The sequence below is a fragment of the Rhamphochromis sp. 'chilingali' genome (genome assembly GCF_963969265.1).
Source record: "Rhamphochromis sp. 'chilingali' genome assembly, chromosome: 3".
NCBI lineage: Eukaryota > Metazoa > Chordata > Actinopteri > Cichliformes > Cichlidae > Rhamphochromis > Rhamphochromis sp. 'chilingali'.
Genome location: NC_137931.1, coordinates 15,300,218 through 15,316,272, shown reverse-complemented (window position 1 = coordinate 15,316,272; position 16,055 = coordinate 15,300,218). Strand labels below are relative to the sequence as shown.

Here is a 16,055-nt window from a genome sequence, read left to right as displayed (position 1 = left end):
CAGATCTCAGAGGGCGAGAATGCTTTCTCGATACAGATGTGATTTACTCAGTGATCATCAATCGTCCTCCTTTCCTTTCTTTGCCAAGAAATTGTTACTTTGTAAGCTCTAGTTTAAAGAATAATTCCTTCCTTGCGTTTTATTTAACCGAATAATCTGAAAGACTATATTTTCCACTGCTGTTTCAATCTCTGTTGCACTATATGCAAAAAGCAAATGAATTCCTGCTGGGCACCTGCATGTTTCTCAGGTTTATTTGAAGATACATCCAATCTTTACAACCTAGAGTTCTAAAGAAAAATGAATGTTAATGGCACAGCAGTGATTTCTTGGTTAAAAGAGCACTTATAGTGCCTAGGATTCTGAAAGTATTAGCATAATGCAATTTCTTTCACTTTTTTGTACTAGCATAATGCAAACAAATATAACATAACACAAACAGTGAGAACAGAGTTTAGTTTATCAAGGTAAGATCCAATCCCCTGAGAGAAACAGCAGATTGACAGTCTGTCCAAAAGGAAACGATAAGGCTTATACAAGGTATAATGGAATTTAATCATAAAAGTGGCCACTTTCATTCAGTAAATATTATTTTTTATGAGCAAAAATACACACAAGTGCCACAAAATAAGTCTTACGAAACTTGTTTATGCCAAACATGGAGAAAATGGGATATTATTACCATTTGACCGTTTTAATCTATAACACCTGTGTAGATGGACACTCTGGGGTGATTTTTGCCATCTGCTTTCTGCTGATAGATGATGCATGAGTCAGAGGCTTGTTCGCTGCCTGGAGGGCTGGCCAGTGTGAAGAGACAGTTTGAGAACCAGGAGTTTGCCGCCTCCTCCTCTCAGTCTACCATCACCCAGGTTCACTTCCAGCAGAGATCTGTCCAGGTGAGACCATAAGCATGGTCAATACATATTCTATGTGTTGACAAGCTGTGATGATTTTAGATAAAACAAAAGATTAGTTATAGTTGTTATTTTCCAAGGAAATATATTTCATACATTTGCTTTTTATGATCAGATGTAATGGTGCATTTTAAGCCGTTTCCTCATCACAAGGGGGTAGTTGAAGGCACACCAGGTATCTGTCCACATTTGAATGTGGAAGAGTTTTGCACCAAACATCCGAATCTATGCAGTCCCAAAAGGAATTTTGGTATTTTACTGGTGCTGAGCCAGCAAAAAATAAAAAATAAACCACTACACTATGGAATTATGTCACAAAAGCAAGAGTGGAAAATCTGAGGCTGAAGTATGTTTGTGATATGGACTGCGTAACCTTTCCTAAACTAATGAATTGTTAGAGATAGTGAAGGTGGCAGATGAAAGGGAACATTTTTCTTCTTCCTACATAACTTGGAAAACAGGGCTTCGCTGTCCTGTCTGATCACAAGCTCCGTGTAACGTGAGAAACGTGAAAACGACTGGATAATTTGAATTCTACTGTAGCGTTTTATTGGAAAACCTTTGCTGGCATTGCTGAGGTGTCGTGGCAGGTCAAATCAAAGAGGGCACCTTCAACTTTGCTTGTCCATGTGACTCTGTCATCCAGTGCGTGAGGAAAATGCCAGAACGTGTTACTAGCAGCTTGGGACAGAGGCCGGATCTCAGTGAAGTAAGGTCAATTCCGGCCTTTCATACATTTTTCCCCATCTGCTCATTCAGGCGTGGAAGCAGAGTGGATTCATCGAGCCACGAGGACCTTGCTGAATGCTAAATTTTACATAGTTGTACATGAGGGGAAATGTCTGAGTGTATTTCATCGAGTGGTTTTGCCTTTGCTTCTATGCAGCAAAGGCAAAACCACTTTCCCCTCAAGTTTTTTTTTTTTTGTTTTTTTTTGCACAGGTGTAATATTGAATGCGTGTTTTGCATCAGGAAAGCTCGCATTATGACATAAGTGGTTTTTGAAGCACAGAACCCCCTCCCTCCATGTATCTTTCATGTTAACAGCAGAGGATACAAGCTCAAATATCATCCATCTCTTTCATCTCCTTCAAAATTGCATGAATCACAGTGGAGGAAAAGGCTGATTCAGTTTTATACAATTTTTGTAATCTATTGCTCCAACACCAAAATCCTCCTTTGGCAGCATTCAAACTTAGCAGCTCCCTGAGAAGCAGCATAGTAATGGAAAAACATTTGTTACCGACCACAGAGTGGCTTTATTAACCTTTTTCATGGTCTAAAAATTGCTTCCGTCCCGCTGTTTCCAACAGCTCGCAGTCATGAGGTGATAAAACTTCTTTCTTAGTGTGTGTGTGGCTATTTTTTAGCTGTGGGAGTGTGTTGGCACACTGAGAGGGGTTCAGCATGTCCACATTCCCATTTTTCTGTTTGACAGGAGATGTCAAGCTCCTCCGAGGTGACAGCGAGAAGCAGTGCCAGAGAGCTCACCCCCACCACAGCCCTCTCTCTCGAAGAGGTATTTGTCATAAGTTATAGGGTAGCATCCTACCTGTAATACACACAGACCTTACTATTAATTCTTTAGTAAATGAGCCTTATACCGAGCCTTTTATATCTCATTGACTAAAAACAGTCCAAGGCTTGAGTGCAGTTGCCAGTATACTGTTGATTTGTCTTTTCACAGGCGAGCCACAATCAAAGAGTCCACCAGAACGACGCGGCTGCCAGTTACGGGAACCACTACAATGAAACAGGTTATTCTGCTCATGCCTTTTATACTGTGATTTACAGGTTTTTATCACAGCACCCCTTATGTCCTGCATAATAATAATTGTTCTCTCTACACGCTGAATAAGGGAAGAGCTCTGAAAATGAGATGGAGTTCTGATGATTTTATATTCAGTGCATAGCAGCAAATCTAATCAGGGCAAAGTCAGGAAAGTAAAATATTGGAAAGGGAAATTGGGCAATCACCACTGCATGGTTTCAGAAAATGAAAACTACTCAGGTTTTTAATGAAATGATTTATTTCTCTTTCCAAACCCCCTGAGCTTCCCCACTACGAATGACTTAATGAGGCAGCCTTCTTCTCATGTCTAATTCAGTTATGCTTGTCAGAGGAGAGGACGTACCAAAGGTTTCCACTCAGGCTTTGAAGCAGCAGTATGAAAAAACGATTGAGGAAGCTACACCAGCCAAGGAAATTAAGGTAATGATGCTGTCTGTTTATCGAAATAGATGATAGTTTGGGTTGTTTATTAGGTATCAGTATGAGGATATGGCCACATCATGAAATCATCAAAAGGAAATTGCGCATGCCATGAGTTGATGGGGAATAAATTGGATTGGATAAAAGGCCTCATGTCATTACACAGCTGAAGTCTGACAGTTTCACCGTTAAAGAGAAACCCCAGAAAAACACACACAAAAAAGAACGGTCGCATTACTGTCTGCAGTTCAATGAGTATTTCAATCAACATGTGTCAGCTTTTGTGCATTTACATCCAAATTAGAATTATTTGCGTCTAGCTTTAACTTTTCCAATCATTTTCATTTGAGGTGTAAAATGTGCAACTTCTTAATTCCTGCTCAGCTTCAAAGCTTTCCTCTCCACTACTTTTCATTCCACAAAATCAACATATTTTTTCCAAATACGATTCTAACCTCACTGTTCCTCTCTTTGTGATGAAAACGTCTTGTGAATCATAGGTTGATGTGGATTTTGACAAGTTTCAGTGGGCACCAGTGAACCAGTCCTCTAAAAAATCTTCTATGACAAGATATGAAGCTTCTTCCACTGTAAAGACAGCTTCTGCTTCATCAGTAGCATCTGCTTCAACAGTGGCTTCTGAGGTGACAGACCATTTCCCTCCTCCACCCGCAAACCTGCTGCAGGTGTCACAAAAAGTCCCAGACCACATTGTCTCTCCTCAGCCTCAGGAGTCGACATCTCAACATAAGTATACTATTAACAGGGAACAGTACTTAAAACACAAGAGCATGGCTGAAATAAAGCGCCTCTACAAACACATACACCCAGAAGTGCGCAAAAACCTTGAAGTTGACATTTTAAGTCAGCTCAGTGAAACAGAAATGACAGAGTTGGAGAGCAAGGAAGGGGTGGGTGACGTCCAGCAGGTGTGCTATATGTTTGAAAATGATGGCAACAGCTCCAGTAAGTGTTCGAGCCCTGACAGAGAATACCTGGAGTGGGATGAGATCCTTAAAGGTGAAGTGCAGTCCATGCGCTGGATGTTTGAAAACAAACCCTTAGATACGATTAAAGACGATACCCCTGATGAGAATGATGAGAAGACTATTGCCCAGCAGGAAATCATTGCTGGCAAAGATGTCAGATACACAGCTTGGATGTTCGAGACGCAGCCTATAGACACTCTGGGCGCAGAAACATCTGATACAACTGAGCAATTGCAAAAACAGACCGATCTAGCAAGAGGAGATGTCCGTACTGCGACGTGGCTCTTTGAAACGCAGCCGCTTGATTATCTGAATAAGATCTACCAAGAAGATGAACAGGAGACGGATGCTTGTGTGACTAAAGACATTACTGGTGGAGATGTGAAAACCGCCAGGTATCTGTTTGAGACCCAGCATCTGGATTGGTTGGGTAAAACAGAAACAATCGAGGAGAGTCACTTCCTCAACCTGAAGTCTGAGCTGGAAGAAATTAAGGGCAATGTGAAGACAACGTCCCGCATGTTTGACACACTGCCCATGTGTGTCATCAGAGGCGATTCAGGAGAGATGCTGGAAATCACTACCATTCGCAGAGAGGAGACAGAAAAAGGAGATGTGAAGACATCACGTTGGATGTTTGAAACCCAGCCTCTGGATATGATCAACAGAGACCCTGCCAAAGTAAAGCTGATATGTGGGATTTCCATGGAGGATAACATTCAAGGTGGTGTGAACAAAGGTAGATGGCTTTTCGAGACAAAGACACTCGACACAATCAAGGATGAAGAATGGGAGAGCTCAAAGAAGGAAAAAGATGAAATAATTGGAGCTGATGTAAGGAACCACTGTCTTGTTTTCGAGACTCAGCCTATGGATACTCTGAAAGATAATGCCAATGCTCGACCTTTACCCTCTGAGGAGATTGTAGGAGGTGATGTTCAATCAGCCAAACATCTGTTTGAAACAGTACCGATGGAAAATCTGAAAGAGCTGGTTGAAGTAGGAAAACTTAAGAAAACAATGGCAACAGAAGAAGAAAAGGGTGACGTGAGGCATCAAAGGTGGGTGTTTGAAAGTCAGCCCTTGGAGAATATAAGGGAGGAGAAAAAGGAGATTACAAGAACTGTGAATATTGAAGCGCTTGACAAAGGGGATGTGACAAACTACAAAGAAAGGTTTGAAAGCATGGATTTAAGTAAATGTGAGGGAATGCAGAAAATTCAGGTCGAAGGTGTCACAAGTGGCTATGTCAAGTCCAACAGAGTTCTCTTTGAATCAACCCCATTGTATGCTATGCAAGACAGCTCTGGCCATTACCATGAGGTAAGGACTGTGAGGCGTGAGGAGATTGTGAAAGGAGACGTTCGCAGTTGCAGATGGATGTTCGAGACGCGTCCTATTGATGAATTTGATGAAAGCATTAGTAAGTTTCAGATCATAAAGGGCATATCTAAACAGGAAATTGAGTCAGGGGATGTCAAAACAGCCAAGTGGCTGTTTGAAACCCAACCACTTGACACCATTCAATTTTTCGGTAATTTTGAGAATGAAGATAATAAAACTAACAAAAGTATTCAGATTGAGAAAGGAGATGTAAAGACTTGTAGGTGGCTATTTGAAACTCAGCCAATGGATGTTTTGTATGAAAAAGTGGATAAGAGTGAGTCCGATGTTGAAGAAGTGCAAAAAGGTGACGTGAAAACATGTACTTGGCTCTTTGAGACACAGACACTAGACAACATACGAGATCATTCAGAGTCAGAGACCATCCTGAAGACCTGCACTGTAAAGCAGGAGGATGTTCAGGGAAAAGACGTGCGGCTGGCTCGCTTCCTCTTTGAAACAGAGAATCTGGAAAACATCACTGGGGAGGACAGCAGCTCTTTCAGGAGAGTCACAGAAATCGACATCCAGTCCGGTGATGTTTCCAGGATGAAGTACATCTTTGAGAATTGCTCCTCTGACATTATGAGCTCCACCTCTGAGGAGACAATGCAGAAGCTGAAGGTGCAACAAGCTCAGGACCTCCAGAGGGGAAATGTGGTCAACTGCACTTGGAAGTTCGAGAACCAGCCGATTGATGCGATCCGTGATGAAGGCACTGAGGCAAGGGAAATTCGCACAGTAACTGATGTTCAGGGAGGTGATGTTGATAAAGGCCGCTTTATTTTTGAGACATTCTCTCTGGATCAAATTAAAGAGGAGTCCACTGAGAGTGATATTTCAAAACTCTCCAGTATCTTTAGAGATGAAATAGAGAAAGGGGATGTGAAAAATTACACCATGATGTTTGAAACCCAGCCTCTCTATGCCATCTGTGACAAAGAAGGCCACTATCATGAAGTAACTACAGTTACTAAAGAAGAAATCATGAGAGGAGATGTGGTGGGGGCCCGATGGCTGTTTGAGACAAAGCCTTTGGATTCAATTAGAGATTCTGAGGAGGTGTATGTTATTAAAGCTGTGACTGAGGAAGGTATCAGCAAAAAGGATGTTAGCTCTGCCAGGTGGAGGTTTGAAACGCAACCTCTGGACGAAATTACAGAGGAGATAAAAGTGAGGTCAAAGACAGTTGAAGATATCCAAGGCGGCGATGTGAAGAAAAATAAGCAGCGTTTTGAGACTGATGAGATGTCTCAAAAGTACATCAGAACTGTTAGCATGAGTGAAATCCAAAAAGGCGACGTTAGAGCTGCCACATGGATGTTTGAAACCCGCACGATTGATGAGATACGCAGTGATGGCGCAGAGTATGATGGCATGGAAAGAGTGACAAAAGAGGAAGTAATGAAAGGGGATGTCAAGCAGTCTGTGTGGCTCTTTGAGAAGCAGCCGCTTGATAGAATCAAAGAGAGTGATGGCACAGATCTTGTTGTGATAAAGGAGGAAATCCCACAGGCTGATGTGAAGACGACAACATGGCTGTTTGAAAGCACTCCATTTCATGAATTCAATGAGAGCAATGTGGAAAAGACAGAGATAATTGGTAAAAGTGTCAAAGAAACACTTGAGGAACTTTATTCTCAGAAAATGGTGGACTCACAGGGTATTCTTATTGAAGCGGATGAGATTGGAGATGTCCGCATGGCAAAGTATAAACTCATGAACCAGGAGACTCCTCAGATCCAAAAAGAAGAGATTATTAGAGGGGATCTGAGCAACATAATGATGAACCTCCTGAACCGCAGGGAGACCACTGAAAGGGTCATAACTATCGACGAGGAGGAGCGTGGGGACATCAGCACCACTGTGATGCAGCTATTCAACCAGGAAAGGGGAATCAATGTTGAGAAAGAGGAAATTATCCGTGGTGACATTCAAGAGGCCATGAGCAATCTCCTCAAGAGGGAAGGCTCCTCCAAGCGTGGCATTCTGATTCAAGAGGATGAGAAAGGAGACGTTAGGATGACTATCTACTCTCTTTTAAATAAGGAGGAGAGGGCTGGCATGGAAAAAGAGGATATCATTCAAGGAAATGTCAGCAAAACTCTTTATCGCCTTCTCTCCAACTCAGATGGAGAAGACTCTAAAAAGATAAAGGTTTTAGACACGGAGCGGGGTAATGTCAGCTTTTACTCCACATGCATTGAGTCCGGAGCTTTGGATTACCTGAGGCAGCTCCAGTATGAATCGGATGAACTCCAAGAAAAAGTCCAAAAAGAGCGCATTATAGGCGGCGACATCGAGGAGACCAAAATATTGCTGCGGAAGAATCAGCAAGAGATCGGTCGCACAGTAACAGAGGATGATATAGTTCCTGGTGATGTGCACAGCATTGTTAAGGTTTTTATGACAGAGCCTACTGTCACATACAGAAATCTAGAGAAAAAGGACATTGTTAAAGGCAACCTCAGTGCAGCTTTGGATTCACTGACCCAAGCCATCAATCAGAAAGTGGTAATAGAGAAAGAGGAGGTGGTAAAAGGAGACATACCCACTACTATGAAGTCTCTGGAGGAGGCCCAGAATCAAGCCAAAGAAATGGAAAAGCCTGAAATCATCAAAGGAGACATCAGGGGTGCTCTCGAGTCACTGGAGAAATCTGCGTCCAGCAAAACCGACGCAGCTGTTGAAGATTTAGTGCCAGGTGATATTAAGGGCACCTTGAAGTCCCTCGAGGAGGCAAAGCAAGCTGTGAAAGAGGTGGAAAAAGAGGAGATTGTTAAAGGAAATATCCACACAGCCATGCAAAGTTTACACGAGGCATCAAACGAGAAAAAGGTTTATCAGCACCAAGTGAGCGAGCAAGGTGATGTTAAAGCCACCATCCAGCTCTTGCTGCAGCCAACAACGTCCCCAAGAATGCAACACAGAGGGAGCCATGAAGGGGATGTGAAAACATCCATTAAATCGCTTTATGAAGGACAGGAGATGACACAGGTGGAAAACGAAGATGTTGTGAAAGGTGACGTTCAAGGGACAATAAAGTGCCTAATGCAAAAAAAGCAGTATTCAAAACCCAAGCGCATGTATCCTGCCAAGAAGGGAAAAGCGCCCATGCAAAACACATTAACTGTAAAACAAGAGAAGCATGAATGTGCACATGAAGTTAAGAGCGAGAGTGTTGCAGTCAGTCCAGCCCCCGCTGTGAAAAACCTCTCTCTGAGTGGTGAGTCACAGAAGCACACACAGAAGCAGCATGAAAACAAATCGTTGAAAACACAGGTAATAACCCAAGAGGACCGCTCTGTTACTGTAGCCAAAACAGACAATCCTGCAGGGGCCTCTCAACTGAAGAGCACGAAAGAACAGAAACAGAAAATACAGGCAACCAAGCCTGTTATGATAAAGAATAAACAAATGATTAATAAAGATCAAACAGATGTGAGGGCTGCTGATGTGTCGGTGGTGAAAGAGGAGCAAAGCACATCACAGGCGAACATTTCAAACAGGCAAATGTGTGAGACAAAGACGATCAAACAGGTGCACACTACGGTGACGGAGAAAACTGTTGTGCACAAGCAAAATATAACGGAGCAGGTGTCAATGTGTCAAAAGCAAACAGAAAATAAGGCTCTCGTACAAAAACAGAACGTAAAGAATATGAAGGTGGATAACCATAGCCTTGACATGAGAGGGAAAGGTGTGAATAAAAAGCCAGTGAAGCCAGAGATTCACTTTCCCCCTCCTCCGTCCTCGCCGCCTCCCCCATCAGAGTCTGAGCTCTCCCTCCCTCCACCGCCTTCACCAGTGACTGAGAGCCCAACACCCCCCATGTACCGGCCTTCAATGATGAGGCAAGACAGCGACCTCCCTCCCCCACCTCCACCGCCTCCACCTCCTATGGAATGCATAAAGTCTGAGCCCGAATTTTTCCCTCTTCCTCCACCTCCTCCACCACCACCCTCTGCGAGCGCACAAGATTTTCTCCCTCCACCTCCCTCACAGCAGGAGCTTAATGCAATGCCGCAGCCTTCCCCTGCAAGGCCAGGGAAACCCATTAGCAGACCTTTATTCAAAGTGCCCAAGCAACCAGAACCACAGCAGCCCATACAAGTTAAGCCCAAATGGCAGAAAAAACAACCCACTCCTCCGCCGCCTCCACCTCAGCTCCCTCCTGAGCAAGAAAAAGCTGTGTCAACAGTCAAGAAAGTAGAAGCTAAAGTTAAGGAGGTGAAACAGGAAATAACCCAACAGGTTGAAATCAGCAATCAGACTGAGTCAACAGCAATGTCCCAGACAAAAGTATCAAGCATTCCAGTTGCAAAATCAGTCCAAAAGCAAAGCCCACAGCCACCTAAAAAAGTATTTGTTCCTCCAATTAAACTGCCTCCAACTCCAGACCCTGATTCAGCATCCAAAGCTAGACCTTATGCTCGCAAATTTAAAACCCCACTCATGTTTGCAGAGGAAAGGTACCGCCAAGAAAGGCTGGAGAAGGATGAAATGGAGAGGAGTAAAGTGAATACCCCCACTTCTCCCCCAAGTAATATACAGTCATTTGATGCTAATGCTCAGCATCCTGCAGCAGAAAACACTGAGAAAAAAGTAGATATAGCGACAATAGAAAAGGCCGAAAAAGCTAAAACTGTTTCCAAACAAGCAATAGCGGTCCAGGACATGCCTTCTAAGAAAGCCACTTCCCAAATCCCTTTGAGCAAACCTTTGATCTCAGTGGTAAATAAGAAAGCAGCTGCTGGATCTTCAAATGTTTCCAGACAGCAATCCTCGGAAAAAAATCTAGCCTTTGCCGAAGTTAATAAAAAGGGACAAACTACATCCGCCAATCAGACTGCTTCTGTTTCTCATGCTCACCATGAGGTTTTACAAAATGAAGTCCAGTTGTGCTCGAACTTGGCCACTTTTTCACTCCAAGAGCAGCAGCAGATTATTAAGAAATCTAGCACCAAGTCTGTTACTGCCACACAGGGAGCGGCCCATGAAAATGTAGATCTTCAAGGCCAGGTCACATTGAAAGCTGAAGATGTAAGGAATATTAATGTGCCTTTGACTCAGGTGGAGAAAATTAGTCCCCCTCAACCCACTAAAATTCCAAAGGTGACTCCAAGTTTCAAGGTAAAAACCTTTAAGATGCCGGTGGAGAAGAAAGAAGAGAAAAGTGACAGTTTGGGACAAAAGAAAAGTGAAATGAATTTACAGCAAGAGAAAAGTAATGTGTCACAGAAAAGTGAAACCAAAGTGAGTCTGGAAGGCAACCTGCTAATTTCCACGAGAACTGAGGTGAAAACAGAAGTGAAAGGAAAAGAGAAAAAAAGCCAAGTGACCCAACCTGTGAAGGAAGTTGAAGTAGACGTTCACACAAGAAAGGGAAAGCAGGTGCAAAAACATGAGACAGAAGTAAAACTGTCGCCATCAGTTACTGTGTTAACACCCAAGGTGGCTAAGATAACATGTGAAGCAACCCAACAGGGACAAGGCCATGTAGCTGTCTCCCACAGTCAGCAGAGCGTGAAGACAGAGGAGATTCAAAGACAAGAGGAGGTGGTTGTGACTGAGAGTGTGGTACAGCAAAGGCTTCAGAGGCAAGAGGCTGTTCAGATGCAAAAACAGCAAATGAAGCTGCAAGCGGTGGAGATAAATAAAACTCAGATCAAAGCAGGAAAGTCAAAAGGTGAGCCTAAGGATGTGTCTGTGAAAGGGGCAGGCAAAATTTCCCACAAAGACGAGGCTTACCATGAAGACATCACCGATTTAGAGAAATGCACTGTAACTCATAAGCTGCTCACTCAAATGAAAGAGCTGGAGGGCGCGCCAAGCAAAATAGACTCCAGCACTGTCAGGACGATTTTAAGTGAAGTCCCTGACTGGATAATGGGCTCAGATGAGAAGAAGAATTTAAGTGAAATTGCTAAGCAGCAAAGCAAGAAAAAGTTGAAAGAGATGATGGTTTATGTCAAAAATATAATTGAAACAAAGCTCGCATTTTTTGAGAAAAACCTGACAACAGTGGAAAAGGAGGAAAGAAAAGACAAAGACAACCAGCCCGTGCCACCGCCAGTGCCTCCAAGACCAGAGAAGAAAGTTTTCGGTGGGGCGACTGCAAAGATATCAAAGATAAGCACTGGCTCCTCCAGTGCTGAAAAGAAAGTAGTGGAAGAGAAAAAGTCCCCTCAGGAGAACAGAGTGCATAAGGAGCTGAGTGAAGGAGCCGATCACAGGGTGTCCTCTCCATTAGCAAGCATCCGCACTCCATCTCCTACTTTTATTAGTATTGAGTCCAGGAGAGTTGACTCGCCACTCAGAGTGACACCTTCTCCTCCACCCTACAAATCAATCGGAACCCCTCCACCACATCATGGCAAGTCACATACGCCTACATCTACTTTTAGCAGGGCCACACCTTCTCCCACACTGAGTCGCTCAGAGAAGCTGGTGAAACTGGGGGATGCCACATCAAAGCTTTCTCACATTATCACCCTTCCTCCTCTCGTGCCAGTTCCCGAATGTTTTGCTGCTGAAAAAGAGCGAACATCCCCGTTTAGAGACAGGGAGACCCTCATTGAGAGAAACGAGCAAGGCTTGACGGATGTCGCAGAAATGGTGGATTCCATGATGACAGTGAAGGATAAAAAGTCTTTCTTTGAGGAGGCCCAGAGAGCGGAGGTTAAAAAGATGTACATCCGGAAGGATCCAATAGATATCCCTGAGCGGTTGGGACCTGATAGTGAGGAAGTCACTGAAACCGTTGCCATAGATATTCTTAAAGAGGATCTCCCTAGAGTTGACTTGTCAAAGCTCGTAAACAGATTTGAATCTCCGAAACCAAAAGTTTACACCAGAAAAGATCCTATTGTAATAGCAGAGAGGCTGGGGAGTGACACAGAGGAAACAGAGACTGAACCACATGCGCCAAGAACCGAAGACATCCCCACACTCAATGTCAAAGCAATCAAGGATGTGTTCGAGACGGGAGAGCATAGTTCTCAAGCAGCCAGAGAGCTTAGAGAACAAATAGAAAGAAGAGAACCTGAAGCAGCCTGCTCCGGGCAGGCGGGTCACTCTGAAGCGACATCAGTCACTGAGCAATTCTGCACCATTGATAACTTTGGAAATATGACAAGACAGATGAAGAGCGAGGTGCATTCTGGGAGTTCCCTGACCCGTGGTAACCCTCCGTCCTACGCAGACGTTGTGAGGGGAAGAGTTCCTACTGTTGCTGTGCCCCCTGAGGCCTCCTCCGAAGAACTGCTGAGAAACTTCCAGCAATCATGGGCTGAAAACCAAGGAGTTTTCCAGAACCTGGGCTTCAGTGTCATGGAGCAGAGGACTTCGCAGATTATAACGCACCAGCAGCAGAGTGTCGTGACGGGTAAACTGAGCTGTGGCATGAGGCATGATGGGGTGGTGAACATGCTTTGTGTGGGGAATTTTTAAGGAATCGGCTGCACTGTGTGGAAAGATAAAAAGCATTAACTTTCAGAATGTGTTTTTCTAACACTTGATTTTCTTTCATGTGTTTTCATTTGTCAGAAAGGTTAAAACTCACTGTTTGTATCCTGGCAGTTTTATGCTTTTTAATATTCACAGGTTACATTTTGTTCCTGTTTATCCACATGTCTGCTGTGTGAAACTAGCAATGATGCTAATATATTGAACTAATATATCTCCTGCCTGGGTGTGAGATGCTGTTTTTGTCTGTGAAACAACAAAGAACCGCCTGAAAACAGCTTTAATGTGAATTCTTTTCTTTTCTGAAATGGATTCACCACATGTCAGTGCTTCCTTTTTCCAACATCGTTTTTTGAATCAACATTTTTTCATTTCACAGCATAAGATTCCCAAATAATCAATAATAATAATTATTATTATTATTCATATTTTTATTGTAATCATGACATCTAACACAAATATAAAATTTCTCTCCCATTTTGAGAACTCTATTAATATTCTATGATTAAGAAGATCGGAAGAGTTTTATTAACTTTTATTAACTGTTCAGTTTATAGTTAACAAACTCAAAACAATCAAGCAGAAACAAACAAAAGGATTTGGACTGCGTTCAAGTAAACACAGTCGGGTCCGAGATAAATCTGAAGGATGACTAAAATAATTATAATTGATAAAAAAAACATCTACTTATTAGCTTTATGAACTTTGCTAAAAGTTTTGCTTTCTGCAGCTTTTCCAATCCTTTATTTTATTATCATTTGTTTTTTTGAGACTAATAGAAATCATTTCTCTATTATTAGTTACAGATTACAAATTAAAATGTTTCCTTCTCTTTTGCAGAAAATTCGAATTCCAGAGTCCGAACTGTGCAGGGCATGTCGGAAGAGAGTGTACCCCATGGAATCTCTGATTGCGGACAAACAAAACTTCCATAAAAGCTGCTTTCGCTGTGAGCACTGCAAAGGCAAACTAAGGTGGCACTACTTCACACAGCAAACGCATTCTTTGCCTTTTTATTTTCCTCTGTTTTAACTTGTCTACTTTCTTTAAAAAAAAACAGCCTTGGCAACTACGCCTCTCTCCATGGACGCATGTACTGCAAGCCACACTACAAGCAACTGTTCAAGTCCAAAGGAAATTATGACGAAGGATTTGGACAAAAACCACACAAAGAACTTTGGAATAATAAGAACACGCAGAACTCTGTCATGAAATCACCGTCACCTGAAAAGAAAGTCATGGATTCCAAATATTCCACTGCTCACAGTACCTTAGCCACCCAGGATTATGATGGAAGCAAATCAGCTGATGAGAGCAAAAAGCCCACAAATAAGATTTCCGTAGTGTGGCCTCCCCAGCCAGATTCCCCTAAAAAATCCTTTGCAATCGAGGAGGAGTTGAAGGTGGTTAAGCCATCATGGCCCCCTAAGGAGGGCTCAGCTCAGGAAAACGAGCACCTAAATCAGCCTGTGAAGTCCTCATTAAAAGACACCGTTGCTCCTTCAGCTGAAGTACAAAATGGACTCCAGGAAAATAACAAGGTGCATGAGAGTGCCTGTTTAACAGAGAGTGTAAAAAAGCCCGAAGAGACTCCAGCACAGTCCGAGTTTCTGACCTCCTCTGTAGCAGCCGCTGAGGAGCCAGCGGGTGTCAGTCACACTCGAGAAAGTAAAGAGTCAAACAGCGGCTCGGAGGCTGCGGCACAAAGGGATTCTGAAATGTACTCTGAAGTGCACCCAGGAGTGGAGGAGAAAGAACAAAGTGAAGGGAATGATGGCGGAGATGGAGAAAGCGTGAAAGTGCCAGAAGAGAATGAAGAGAAAAGTGCAGGAAGAAGGGAGAATGTGAAAGTAAATGGACATGACAGGCAGGTAGAAAGTGCAGCATTTGAGAGTGAAGGCCAGGAGGAGATAGATAAGGGAAATAATGAAAGCATGAACAATGGGGAGGCAGTAAAGGTCACATTAATAGATGAGCAGACAACAGCAGGACAGGCGCTGAATGCTAACTCCAATAATAATAATAGTAATAATAATAATGACCAGACATTGTTTGACCATGAAACCCTGCTCGAAGGGCTTAACAAGGCTGAGGGAAATAAAAATCATCTGCAGGCTTTGACAGATACAGCTAGAGCAACAGATTCATCTCAGGCCGATCCCTTTAAAGAATCAAAATGGATGCCAAGTGAAGTGTTGGAGTTGGCACAGACAGATGATGCTTTTGTGCCAGAGGGTGCCAAATGTCCTGAAGCCACAGATTGCTTTTCAGATACAAATTTCTTCACAGAAACAGGCGAGGGAATGCTGGCTGTCAAACACGAGGCCACCGAGCCAAAGATTAGCACATCAAGCTTCCTGGAGGACATTTTCGCCGGCTTGAGTACCAGCAGCTCCAGCCTGCTATCTGATTTCAAATCTGACATCTTCAGTCAATCTGCCGGGGAGAAGCCTCCGGCCTCAGTGCTGGATGACCTTTTGGATTTTGGGATGGACCCGAGAGATGTGAGGGGAAAAGATGAGAAGAGCGACAGCTTTGCCACAGACTACAGTGCAGGAAGGGACGGTATTTCTCTGTGGGCAGAGGAAGACGACGAAGACCTGACAGTGGAGGAGCAGATCAAGAGGAACAGATACTACGATAGTGAGGAGAGTGACAATGCTTAAATTTTGGGCCCATTCAGCTAATAATGACAACATGTGTTTTCACCTGTCCATGGAGAGATGAACAGCTCTGATTGAATTTAGCGTTTTTGTACTGAGTTTTTTGAATCTAGTCTTGTTTGATGGAGACTGAGTGCACCTGGTGTGCAGAGGAATGGATATCTGTTCTCTGTTTATGTTACGTTGGATCTATATATTTGCTGACTGATCTAAATAAAGCTATATTTTCAAACTTTGCAGTATATTAGGTAATTACAAGCAGTTGATTTTCTTTAAATCAGCATAAGGAGGTTTTTTTTTTCATTTCTATTTTGTCTTCTGTTTGAAATAAAGCTTCATAAACTTAACAGTATGTGACTCCTGTAATGACTTATTGCAGAGACAGGCAGAAGCAGTAGTGAACCATATCTAAATCCTTGTCTGG

At 43.1% G+C, this 16,055-nt stretch overlaps 1 protein-coding gene across 2 annotated transcripts in view; it reads left to right on the top strand.

Annotated features, from left to right (window-relative positions):
* The window catches only part of xirp2a (xin actin binding repeat containing 2a), an 80,280-nt gene extending 66,113 nt beyond the window's left edge, over nucleotides 1-14,167 (top strand). For both annotated transcript variants that reach the window (XM_080878604.1, XM_080878605.1), the window contains 7 exons: nucleotides 762-899; nucleotides 2,356-2,436; nucleotides 2,605-2,674; nucleotides 3,026-3,129; nucleotides 3,630-12,888; nucleotides 13,809-13,942; nucleotides 14,029-14,167. In XM_080878604.1, the coding sequence (XP_080734730.1) occupies nucleotides 762-899; nucleotides 2,356-2,436; nucleotides 2,605-2,674; nucleotides 3,026-3,129; nucleotides 3,630-12,888; nucleotides 13,809-13,903 (9,747 nt within the window). In that variant the 3' untranslated portion in view covers nucleotides 13,904-13,942; nucleotides 14,029-14,167. The remainder of the gene's footprint in view (nucleotides 1-761; nucleotides 900-2,355; nucleotides 2,437-2,604; nucleotides 2,675-3,025; nucleotides 3,130-3,629; nucleotides 12,889-13,808; nucleotides 13,943-14,028) is intronic.
* Nucleotides 14,168-16,055: the final 1,888 nt, after the last annotated feature.